At 50.8% G+C, this 12476-nt stretch overlaps 1 protein-coding gene across 1 annotated transcript in view; it reads right to left on the bottom strand.

The window, feature by feature from the left end:
* Positions 1 to 214: 214 nt before the first annotated feature.
* Positions 215 to 12476, bottom strand: part of RUNX2 (RUNX family transcription factor 2) — a 313937-nt gene continuing 301675 nt past the window's right edge. The window contains exon 6 of the mRNA XM_060163021.1: positions 215 to 825. Coding sequence (XP_060019004.1) covers positions 215 to 825 — 611 coding nt within the window. The remainder of the gene's footprint in view (positions 826 to 12476) is intronic.

The raw sequence follows: 12476 nt of genomic DNA, 5'->3' as shown, positions 1-12476 counted from the left end.
AGAACGAGCCTGGCACAGCAGAGAGCGTGAAAAGCACCATCATTTCAGATTGAAATGCGAGGGGAGGTCCATTCCTTCCCATAAGTAGGTTGAGCAGAGTAATTCCGTCCTCTGCTGGGTTTGCCAGGCTCAGGGGTGACACAGGCAGGGATGCCTGGTGCATTCAGGATCCCTTTACTGCGCGGCTCGGATACACAGTCCCGGGGCAGCTCCATCAGTTGCCATCCCGGGCATCCGGCTGCGGCTGCGGCTGCGGCTGAGGCTGCGGCTGCGGCCCCAGGGACGAGGCCAGTTTCGTGAGGGCCCTCGCTATGACGTCCAGGTGGCCATTCATCGTCCGCAACTCCACCAGGATGTCCCCGACGCTGGCTTCCAAGGTCGCGGCGGCGGCGGCGGCGGCGGCGGCGGGCCGGGCGCAGGGCGGCGGGGAAGCGCCCGGGTCCTCCGCGCCCTCCTCCCTGCCTGCTGCGCCCGGGCGCGGGGCGCAGGTAGCCGGCCGATCACGCTCATCCCCGCGGACGCCGGGAGGGGTGGTCGAGGGGCAGCCGGGCAGCCAGTCGACGAGGCGCGGAGCTCCCTCCGGGGAGGAGGCGACCACCGAGTAGAGGCCGGCGCGCCGGGGGGCGCCTGAGCCCGAGGCGGGAGGCGCAGGGGCGGCGGGGAGCGGCGGCAGCAGCGGGGGCAGCACCGAGGGCCCCGGGGAGAACGCCTGGGGCTCGCAGGACGACGAGGGAGAAGGAAGCGCGGTGGTGGAGGGGCCTGGGTCCTCGGAGGAGAGGAACAAGGTGGTCGAAGACTGGGAGTCCAAGGTGCTGGGCTCTGAATCTGTCAAGGAGGAAATGAGAAAGGGTCACTCGGGCATTTATTGAGCGCCAGTTGTATGTCCGGCTCCATGCTAGGTATAAAGGAACTGAGTTAGAAGGTGGAAACTTATTTCCTACCCCTAGATCCGATAAGGAAGAGTGGGTCTCAGGAGCACGGGAATCCCTAGGCAGGGGAGACCATGGAGTCCAGCAAGGCATCCTGGTGGGTAAGGCTCTCTCCTGAGGTCTAGAGAGGGGCACTGCTGGGAAGACAGCGAGGGAGTTCCAGGCAGGGGCGGAAGTTGCAGCCTGTTCGCAGGCAGTCTTGCCAAGGACAGTAGGTCAAGGCTGTGAAAGGAGGACCCCTCCACCCCCCTCAGAAGCAGAAGTGTGTTAAGCAGAGGGCTCCCTCCACTGTCCCAGCAAAACCAAGCTCTCAGGAGGAAGTTGAAAGAGTTTGGGGCCAGGAGCCAGATCTCAGCGCTCTTTCCCACTCTGCCAGAAAATGCCATGGAACCTCAGGCCAGACCCTTCCCCCCTTGAGGACTTGGTTTCCTATCCCAGTGACCCCTGGGTCCCAACCAGGACTGATCAACCTGCCTTCAAAAGTCTTCAGCTTGGGGCTTCCCTGGTGGCGCAGTGGTTGAGAGTCCTCCTGCCGATGCAGGGGACGCGGGTTCGTGCCCCGGTCCAGGAAGATCCCACATGCCGCAGAGCGGCTGGGCCCGCAAGCCATGGCCACTGGGCCTGCGCGTCCGGAGCCTGTGCTCCGCAGCGGGAGAGGCCACAACGGTGAGAGGCCCGCGTACCGCAAAAAAAAAAAAAAAAAAAAAAAAAAAAAAGTCTTCAGCTTGAAACAACGGTCTAAGTTCACAGGGGGCCGCACTCAAAGACTCTATAAGCCTCCTGCTGTGAGTTCTCCCCTAATCCCCTGAGTCCCCACGTAGAAAGTGGGCAGCAGCTCTTTGCAACTGGGTATGGCAGCAAGGTTTACCAACCTCAGATCAAAGGATCCGCCTCAATGCCAATGACCTCAGCTGTTTCGGCCGCCCTGTTCCCGCCTTTGGGTAGACGGCTCGTGCTCACTCTGGAAGCGGTTCTGAGTCTTACTGGAGCCCAGTCTCCGAAGGCTTGCTCCCAGCTCCAGCTGGAGTGTCTACTCTTGGCTCTCCTCATTGGCAGTTTGGGTGCCCACCTTTATGCCCTGCCCTTGCGGGGTTCCAAGCCTTTCAAAGGCAGAGCTTGCTCTATTACCTCGGCCTGTTATCTTGGGGAGGTGTGGGTGGGAGAATGACATGATGACAGAGCCGGTGAGTAAACGCGTTCCCCATTGCTTGTGAACGTGTGTGCTCTCGCTGCCCCTCATGGGTGAGCTGTTCCGTCATTTGGGAGTTGAGTCTTGCGGAGACTCAGAGCAATCATCTGGCGAGAGTTTGTTCCCTCACCCTGACTTCAACTCAACCACATTCTCACAGTACTCACAGGTCCCAGATGTTCCAATGTCCGGTCGGTACGGTTGTGAATTTGGTCTGATGGGAGCAGAGAAGCAATGGCTCCTCGGGGACCGCAGTTGAGGAGAGCCACCCGTGTGCCCGAAAACTCCTCTGATGGAGATCGCATGGGCACTTTCTGCTATTGGCTTTCACAGAACTGCCTCTCTTCCACCAGAACTTCAGTTCCTCCGGTTTCTGTGAGGCTCTTCTTTCGTTAACCACGCATCTCTGACACTTCTGGGCACATAACCCTCGTGAGTTGAAAAGAATCAAAGAGAAATCCTACAAACTGTTGGCTCTGCTTTTGCTTGAGCACGATGTTAATAAGCTTCACACACAGCAGACAAGAGGCTGTTATATATAATCGAATAGAAGTCTAACAAGGAAAATGAGATAGAGGCGGGTACACAAAATGTTCTAGCGCAGTGTTTCCTGAATTTCCACGTGCAGTCCGTTCCCCTGGGACATTGTTAAAGGGCAGGTTGTGATTTGGCAGGTCAGGACTGGGGCCAGAGACTCGGCATTTCTAGCCAGCTCCCAGGTCATGTGGGTGCTGCTGGTCTGGGGACCACACCTTGCAGAGCAAAGGTGTAGACCAAATATACAAGGTTGGCAATAAAGCTTAGGGTTCACAATCATAGAAACTAGAGTAACCAGGGGTAGAGGAGCGACCTAGAAGCCTCATGTGATCATGAAGATAGTAATAGTAATGATGTGATGACCTCGCCTAGCCATCAGAGGAATAAGAGAGGTGGCCTATTCTACTGTTAGTTTGATGGTTTTCCAGCAAAGCCTTGAACGAGTGAGCACTGGCTTAGGGAGGAGTGAAGGGTTCTTAAAGAGGAAAGCCCTTCACTGCTGTTTAAGCTAAAACTTCAAAGATTTCTGCAGTGACCATGCATGAACATGCCTTGCCTTGTCACTGACCTTTAGCAGAAAGTGACTGCTTCTTTCCATGCCTGTAAGTCAAGGTCTTCTGAGTACTTTCTGTTCAATCCTATTGCTGAGTCAGGCTGAATCATTGCTCGGCTGGTAACTATGTACCTTGAACGGCTGACCTTTTCTATCTCTTTTACACCCACTTGGCATTCCCTATCACCACCACTTAAACCCACCTGCCTGGGCCTAGGCTTTCCCTGGGGGACGCCTGTGGAAGAGGTGAAGTGTGCAGCTGGCTACAGGAACCTGCAATTCGTTTGCAAATAAACCCTTCAGATCATCCCCTAAAACCTGCCCCTCTTGCTACCTTCCCCTTCTCAGTAAGTGACCTTCCCTTTGTTTAGCCAAACACCCAGGACAAACCCTTGACCCATCTCTTTCCCTTACTCCCCACATCCAATCTGCCAGCAGTGGTTATAGCCTCTGCCTTCAAAGTGTATCCAGCATCTGATCAATTCTCACTGGCTCAGGCAGTGGTCCAGCTACTGGTGGCTGAGCTGAGACCAGAAAACGGGGCTCCTGAGTTCCAGGCCAGTGCTTCCTCTGCCACACCCAAAAGCTTACTGGATTTGAATGAATCATTTAGAACTCTCCCCTGGCTCTATTGTGTCTCCCCAGCCCTCCTGGCCACCCTCCACCATTTGCCCAGGAAAATTGTTTGCTGAGTCATAGCCTCTTTTTTATATAAGATAATTTATTACATTACATTTACATTTATTCATTAAGTCATTCAACAAATATTTATTGAGCACCTACAATATGCCCAGCAGAATGCTCCACAGTGTACAGAGCCAGACCTAAATCCTGACCTCACTGTGGAGACAGAAATTAATCAAATAATTGCATAAACAGATGTGTAATTGCAACAGTGCTATAAGCATCTAAAAGAAAAGGGAGGGTTTGACCTAATCAAGGAAGATTCCCTGAGGAAATGCTGTTGGAGTGGAGTAAGGATGAGTAGTTAAGTAGGAAGAGGGGAGAATGTTGATGCATGAGCAAGGGCCTGAGGCAGAAGGGAGTGCTGCAAATATGTGGGACTTCCAGAGAAAGCCAGTTTGCTGGGAGTGGAGAGAGCCAGGGGAAGGAAGTGTGAGGTGAGATGAAGCTCAAAAAGGAGAGTAGGCGTCAGGAGATGGAGTGTGTGATAAACACTGCCAGTATTGCTCAATATCCATTTTCTTCCTCTTTTTCAGCTGGTCCATGACCACTTAGAACAAAGATTACATTTTCTAACCTCTCTTCCAACTAGCTCTAGGCTTGTCACTAAATTCTGGGCAGAAAAATGTCAGTAGAAGTGCTATGTACAATTCTTTGTTCCTGTGCCTGGGTTTTGGTTGCAATGGCTGGTGCTCAAGCAGCCCATTTGGACCATGAGGTAGAAACCACATGCTAAGGATTAAAGAGCAGAGAACTGAGTCCCTGAGAATTTTGAAGAACTGCTATACAAATTCTAGCTGGCTCAACTGTAGCCTTTTTGTATGAGAAAATAAAATCTTATCTATTCAAACTCCTGTTAAATTGGGTTTTCTGTCACTCACAGCCAAACCAAATCCTGATAAACATGGCTTTGCTGAATTTATTAAGGGGTTTTGTCATTATTCTATGAACGATGGAAAGCTTTGAAAAAGTTTTAAACATAAGTGTGTGTGTCTGTATGTGTGTGTGAGATCAGTTTTGTATTTTGAAAAGTTCACCTGGCTGCATTGGGCAAGAAGTGGACAGAATAGAAGCCAGGGACACAAGTTAGGAGGTTGCCGTTGCAGGTGAGAAATTACAAAATGACAGGGGCTTTTGCTAGGGTGGTAGCTAGAGATGCAGAGAAGTAGACAGCTTCTAGAGACAGCTGGGACCGAGAAACATTAGGATTCACTATCAGCAGGGATGCAGGAGGTGGGGGAAAAGGCATCAGAGAAATGGGTGCACTCCTGGCTGCTGCTTCAGTGCAAGGTTCCAGAAATTCTGGCCGCAGAAGGGGAACTTTCCCTTTCTTATGCTCTGGAGTCTGGGTGGCCCCTTCCCAGCCCACACCCGGACATGCAGCATAGCTCAGCTCTGACACACCTCAGCAGAGGCAGCCCGTGGGAACATTTTCCCAGGAGCCTGGAGGGAGGAGAAACAGGGTAGCTTTGGGCAGGGAACCAGAGAAGCAGAAGTCTCTGGGAAAAGGATGAAACCTGTCTGGGGGAGAAGCATCATCTCTCAGCAGTGCAGCCAGGCCCTGGCCTTTGATGGTTCAGACTTGGCTGGGCCACTGCCCACTTCTTTCAGAACCCCCGGCACACAAAAGGGAGGGCGAGTGTCGGATGAACTAAACCCAGTAATATTCACTCCTTTTATTTTCCAGAAACGTCATGAGACCCACAGGGCAATCTTCTGGTTTTAAGACCTGGTGAGTCACGCCTACAAATACCTCTGACTCAATGTGATCCCAAGCCCTCACCAGGCATCTCCCAGGAACGTGGCTCAGCAGGAGAGCCGGAGCAGGACAGCCTGGCAGGGGAGAGAAGGGCTGGTGTCTCTGGAGGGGGTGAAAAGGGCCGGCTGCAGTACAGACCATGGGATTCCTGACTTGACACTGACAGCTCCCAATAACAGCCAACATTGACCGAGTGCCATCCCCAAGCCACATGCTAAATTCTCTCTTCTACTCTTCATGGAAGACCATGGTGTGGATTCTGTTTGTAATCCATTTTCTTGTGCAGGAAACTGAGGCTCTGTTATGTTAAGTACCCTGCTCACTGTCACAGAGCCAGGATATGAATCCAGGCAGCTAATGCCAAAGGCTATCGTGTGTGAAGGAGGGCACACGCTTTACGGAGTTTACAGGGATGAGACAAGGGCTGAGAAGGAGAGCTAACATTTGTGGAGGGTCTGCTACACTCTAGGCTGATGATTTGTCACCCTGACTGCATATTAAAATCACTTGGGGAACTTTATAAACACTACTGTTGCCCCAGCCAATTAAATCACGGTCTCTGGGGAGGGTGCCCGGGCATCTTATATTTCAAAAGCACCCATTTTATAAGATAACACTAATACACAGCTAGGGTTATTCGACAAAGGCAACTTTCATACGTTTTCTTATTTAATCCCAACAGTGGCCTTCTTCCCATTTTCAAACGGAGAAACTGAGGCTCACAGAATTTGGATAGCTTAGACAAAGCCCACAGCCACCGAGACCTGATCGGTACCTGGCTGACCCCCATGCCATTCACGGCGATTCCATTCTCTCTCATATCTGGGCCTCCTCCATTCTGAAAGCGTGTGAACTTTCTTAATGTAAATTTCTTTTGCAATTTGCATCTTCTTTGTTCAAGGGCGAGTACTGTTCACGCGAGCTGTTGGAGAGTAGCAGTGCAGTCTACAGCTACTGAGTAGAATGGGCTGGCCCAGGGGCCTCCGAAACCATGGCTATGGCTTCATCCAGGCTCTGCTACAGCCAATGGACCAGGACACCTGAAGAGACGCCCAGTAGCCCTGGCCAGGATGTGCCTGTGGACTCTCCCAGAACATCGCCCATTCACTGGAGTCCCTGCCTCTGAGGAGCCACTCTCTGAAGATCAGAAGGCCCAGCCCTGGGGAAATCCTTAGTCTCTGTTTCCAGAAGCATTAGTGACTTCCCAAGGATGACATGGGAAAAGTCATCACCCTTTTACTTCCGTGTGCATTAGCCGAGCCTCTAATTTCCTAGTGGCTGAGGGCTGCGCTAATGAGAAGGGGTGTTCATCATCAATCAACTTAGTAAAAACGCAGCTGGGAAGGCAGAAGGGCAGCCAGAGACTGATTTGAGCAGCCAAAAGATTCTCCGGCACAAAGAGTACTTTTTTTTTTTTTTTTTTGCCGTACGCGGGCCTCTCACTGCTGTGGCCTCTCCCGCGGCGGAGCACAGGCTCCGGACGCGCAGGCCCAGCGGCCACCGCTCACAGGCCCAGCCGCTCCGCGGCACGTGGGATCCTCCCGGACCGGGGCACGAACCCGCGTCTCCTGCGTCGGCAGGCGGACTCTCAACCACTGCGCCACCAGGGAAGCGCAAAGAGTACTTTTTAAAGAGGGGAGAGAAAGAAGTGACAGCAGGGGTCTATCCACCCATGCTCATGGCAGGATTATTCACATTGGCCAAAAGGTGGAGGCAGCCCATGTGGCCATGGATGGGTGGATAAACAAAATGTGATATTGATATAATGGAACATTACTCAACCTTAAAAAGGAAGGAAATTGTGATACTTGCTACATGGATAAGGCTTCACATTATGCTAAGTGAGGCAAGCCGGTCACAAAAGCAGATACACAGAATATTATATGATTTCTCTTGGGGGAGGTTCCTGGGGCAGTCAGAGTCATAGAGGCAGAGAGGAGCATGGGGGTTGCCAGGGCTGAGGGGTGGGCGAGTGGAAGGGTAGTGTTTACTGTGCAGACTTCCAGTTGGGGAAGATGACGACATTCCAGGAGACGGATGATGGTGAGGGTTACCCAGTAATGGGAAGGTACTTAATGCCACAGAACTGTACACTTAAAACTGGGTAAAATAGTGAATGTACACTGTATATATTTTACCACAATAGAAAAAAAAAACAGCTGGGGGAGGTGTGACGGTATTTCGCAATTTTATCCATACACTTGAAGGAAGGTCTATGTACGAACTTTCTGGGACGGTTTGTAAAACAGGAATAAGAAAAACTGGTAAAGTAAATTACTGTTGAGAACATTATAGATCAGATGTAAACACCCTGAAGACTCCCCTAAGAATGAGGACCCTTTACCCAGATCTGGACCTAAACATTACTGCATCATTAAAGACTGTTCCATTCGCAATCAGCAGGGTGAAAAGTTCTAAAATAGTTTTGCTGAGACTGTGGACATAGGTTAGAAGAAAGGAAAGCCTGGAGTCTGACACTTTTAGATCCACTTTTAGACTCATTCTACTTTTGGAAGCAAAGTGATGTCAACCCTCCAAGCATTTCGCAGCCAAGCTGCTGGCTCCTCAGGGTCCCCCTTTCTCACTAGCACCACTGGCCACCGAGAACAAGTGGGGATTGTTTCAGTTCAAGAGCCTCAGGTCCTCAGCCTGGCCCCTAGCTGCCCCACCCCTTCCTCGTTCACCCTGCCCCAACTATTTCTTGAAGGTATCAGACTCATTTTGACCTCAGGGCCTTTGCACTTGCTGCTCTGCCTGGCATGCTTCCCCCCTCGAACATCCCCATGGCTCCGTATGTTACCACCTTCAGCCTTTGCTCAAGGTCACCTTCTCCAGCGGTCTTTTCTGGACACCCTAGTTGAAAGGACTACCCTCATTCCCCCACATCAGTTTTCTGTACCCCTCGTCCTGCCCAAAAGATGCTGTCACTGTCCCACTCATACCCTGGGGCTTATTCCAGGTGGAGGGAGTTATATGAGGCTTGGGAATTGTGGCCTGAAAGACAATTTGAAAGAGCTGAAGCGTAGGGTGCCCAGGGCTGGGAGACTTGCATGAAATGACTCACTAGGTAACAAGGACAGAGAGCTGAGCGGCTGGTCTGCTAAGGTAAGGAATTTGAGCTTGAGCAGGCGGAGGGGAGCCACTGAAGGATGGTAGGCAGGAGAGCGATAGATTTGATTTGCATTTTTAAGCGATTACTCTGGCAGCCGGCCTTGTGGAGGCTGAACACAGGGGGTGAGGCTGGAGGCAGGAAGACCAAATGTAAAAGGAACCTCTTGGCTGTTCAAGGAGCTCAAATGATATCACACCAGAAAGAGACACAAGCGTGAAGTCCAGCCAACCAGTATTAGAAGCAAATTTTTTTTTCTAGGAATGGATTGAATTTCAGCAAAAAGAGACTTTCCTGCCACCCTTTATGGACAATACAGTGAGGGCTGCCTTCTGCCCTGGTTCAAGTTGTCCACCCTGGGCCTTTCATGCATCAATATTCAATAAAAGCGAGCGTGGGTTTTATGGGATTGTTTGTTAAGCGCAGAGCCAAGCTTTTCTACTCAGACAGAACGGCTCTGCCAACGTCTAAATTGGCCGTTTTTTGCATATAGGGTGTGAGGGATATCTCTCTGTGTCTTTATGAGCACACCCACTTGGAAGGAGACATATGTGACTATATATAATATCTTTATGTGATTTTTTGAAGAGATGTTTATACAACCTGTATATTCCTTGGCATGAATATGTTTGTAGCATGCAGAAAGGGAGAGACAGAATGCAAAAGCGATTCCCACACCATAACCGACTTTGGCTCACGAAGAAAAATGCAAAATAGATTATGTTCCCTAGCAATGCCTCCAGGGTTGAAAGATTTCCAAATCCACCCATTTAATCCTTCCTCCTGGAAGGGCACTCACCTTTGAACTTTATTTTTTAAAACTATCATTTAAAAAAATAACAATCGCACAGCCCAGACCAGGCCCTACTGCAGCCCAGGCTCCCCGCCCCTATCCCATACCCCAACAAGAGAGCTAAGCAAAGGGGCCATCTTGCTTGCAAAAACAACAAACAAAAAAAAACCCCGCGGGCTGCTTGATGAATTTGATGGAAAGAGCCAGGCTGTAAAAGACGGCATTTTGGCTTTAACAAGGCCAGGAGCCCGGAGCGAGCGCTGCCAGCTGGGTAGTCTGAACCAACCCAAGAATATTAGAACCTGGGGTCACCCGGAGCTGGGACGCCACCAGGAATGCGGGCAGGAGAGACGGTCTGGCGGGGCGGCGCGGGGGGGGCGGGCGGCGCTGGGGATCACTGGGGCCCCGCGCTGCCAGCTCCTTGACGCAAGTCAACAGGCGGACGGAGAGGCCAGGACAGCTGTGCGGGAGCAGCGCTGTGCCCGCAGCGCGGGGCTCGGCTGGACCCTCTTCACACGACCAGGCTCCAGGACCCCTGGGGTAAGGCAGGTGGACACACACGCGTGTCCACTCACCAGCTCAGCAGGTACAGCACCTCAAGGAGGAAGCCTCCTTGGCTTGTTCCGACGCCTCCTTGCCACGCTGTTGACCTACAGGAAGTAAGGAAGCAGTGGAGCGTCCCACCTGCAGAGGAGGGAGGGGCGATGGTCCCATTTCCCAAAGCCATAAGCAGCGAGGTTCTCAACAAGGGTGTTCCCTGAGTCAATGGCAGAGCAGAGGAAAGGGACACTTCACTGTCCTCTGGACCTAAGTGGCAATGTCCAGCTCTGGACACGCTTGGTAAACATCTATTAAGTGGATTACCCTGTTTTTCTCAGCATTCCATGCAGCCCTGGGAGCAGAGCCTCGCTCTTAATGTCTGACGCCTCTGGTGTCTGTCACCTAGTTCCACAGTTCCCCCACCCCACCCCCTGCACATAGGAGCAAATGACCCCAAGAAATGGCCCTGTGAGTTCTCTCACTGCCCCATCCGGACACTTTTAATACTTGATCCTTTCTCTTGAGAATTCCCTGGAGATTAGATCACCCAGCCGTGTCACTGTGTCTCTCCTTAGGAAAGCTTTTCTAATTTAGGTCCGAGCTTTCCCTTTCCTTCATTCCATGCCATCCCTCCTAATGATAACCCCTTGTGCCAGGCTCAATTACACACAAAGCTCAAATGAGCAGCCCCAACTCTAAACTTGGCCCTGTCCATTAGAAGGGGAGGTCTTGGGCATCTTACTCTACCCAGAAAGAAAGATGCTGTTCCCCAAGGGGAAACAAAGCCAAGGATGGGGGGATGGAATCTCCTGCAAAAGTCAAGAATGAAGAAACAGGGAATTCCCTGGTGGCGCAGTGGTTAAGAATCCACCTGCCAATGCAGGGGACGTGGGTTCGAGCCCTGGTCCGGGAAGATCCCACATAATGCGAAGCAACTAAGCCTGTGCGCCACAACTATGGAGCCTGTGTTCTAGACCCCGTGAGCCACAACTACTGAGCCCGCGTGCCGCAACTACTGAAGCCCACGTGCCTAGAGCCCGTGCTCCGCAACAAGAGAAGCCACCACAATGAGAAACCTGCACACCTCAATGAAGAGTAACCCCCACTCACTGCAACTAGAGAAAGCCCATGCGCAGCAACGAAAACCCAATGCAGCCATAAATAAATAAATAAATAAATTTCTTTTTTTAAAAAAAAGAAGAAACAGACCAGCTCTGGCTCCCCCAGGGCACTGGGGCTGAAGGCTGATGCTGCATCTTCAACCAGGCCTGTTAGGACCCTGCCCTGCCCCAGGCATGCAAGAGCAACAGTAGTGCTTTGATTTTTCCCTTTCTAAAAACGTCCTCCAGCCTGACCCTACCTACACTTTCACTACAGGGTCAGCAGAGGGTGAAATGAGAGCATTCTCTCGGAATTTCCTGACTTCTGTGAATTTTTCTCAAGATCTGGCCATGAGTCAATGTGAGGCACTGTGACACATGGTGTGCCTTGCAGTGGCTCCCCTCCCTTCTGGAACACCGTGAAAAGCATCTCCCACCTGAGTAACTGAGGATGAAAATCCATAAGGCCCCCCCACCTTCCCCCCAACTCTCCTTCCATATTGTCTCCAAATGAGAGGAGATATGGAACCATATTTTATCAGGATATTAATATTCTCTAGAAGTACGGAAAGATCTGTATTGATGCAGTTGACTTCCTTTGCAGAATTAAGCTCTCTTGTATGATGTTTGTTGGTCTTTACGTTTCAGGTATTTAGAGAATGGGGCAGGGGGGCGGATGAGAACAGCCGTGGAGGAGAGAAGAGATTGCTCAGATTAACAAAGTCCTGGCAAGATCCTAGAACATCCGCTGAAAGGTCCAGGTGAACCGGACTAGGTAGGCAGGTAGATTTATCAGCTCAACTTTATTGATGTTGACAACCAATCTGAAATAGCCAAACAAAGTAGATTAATTATAATTTTGTATTATATTATCTGAATTATCTGACTGCTAGGACTGGATATCACTTGCCAGTGGAGACCAGCTACAACCAGTATCTGCTAGTGATGGTTTATAATTCCCCCCCAGAGTCTGGGGGGGAAGTGCTCAGATCAAGGACATCTTTCAAAAGATGCTGGAATTAAAATGAAGGGAATACTACACAGCCATTAAAAAGAATGAAATTTTGCCATCTGCAGCAACATGGATGGAGTTGGAGCATATTATGCTGAGTGAAATAAGTCTGACAGAGAAAGACAAATACTCTGTGATATCACTTCTATGTGGAATCTAAACAATAATACAAATGAGTGTATGTGCAAAATAGAAACAGACTCACAGATATAGTGAACAAACTAGTGGTTATCAAAAGGGAAAGAAAAGGGGGAAGGACAAATTAGGAGTA

Source organism: Lagenorhynchus albirostris, chromosome 10, assembly GCF_949774975.1.
Source record: "Lagenorhynchus albirostris chromosome 10, mLagAlb1.1, whole genome shotgun sequence".
Taxonomy (NCBI): Eukaryota; Metazoa; Chordata; class Mammalia; order Artiodactyla; family Delphinidae; genus Lagenorhynchus; species Lagenorhynchus albirostris.
The sequence above is the reverse complement of the archived record's forward strand: the minus strand, read 5'-3'. Positions and strand labels throughout refer to the sequence as shown.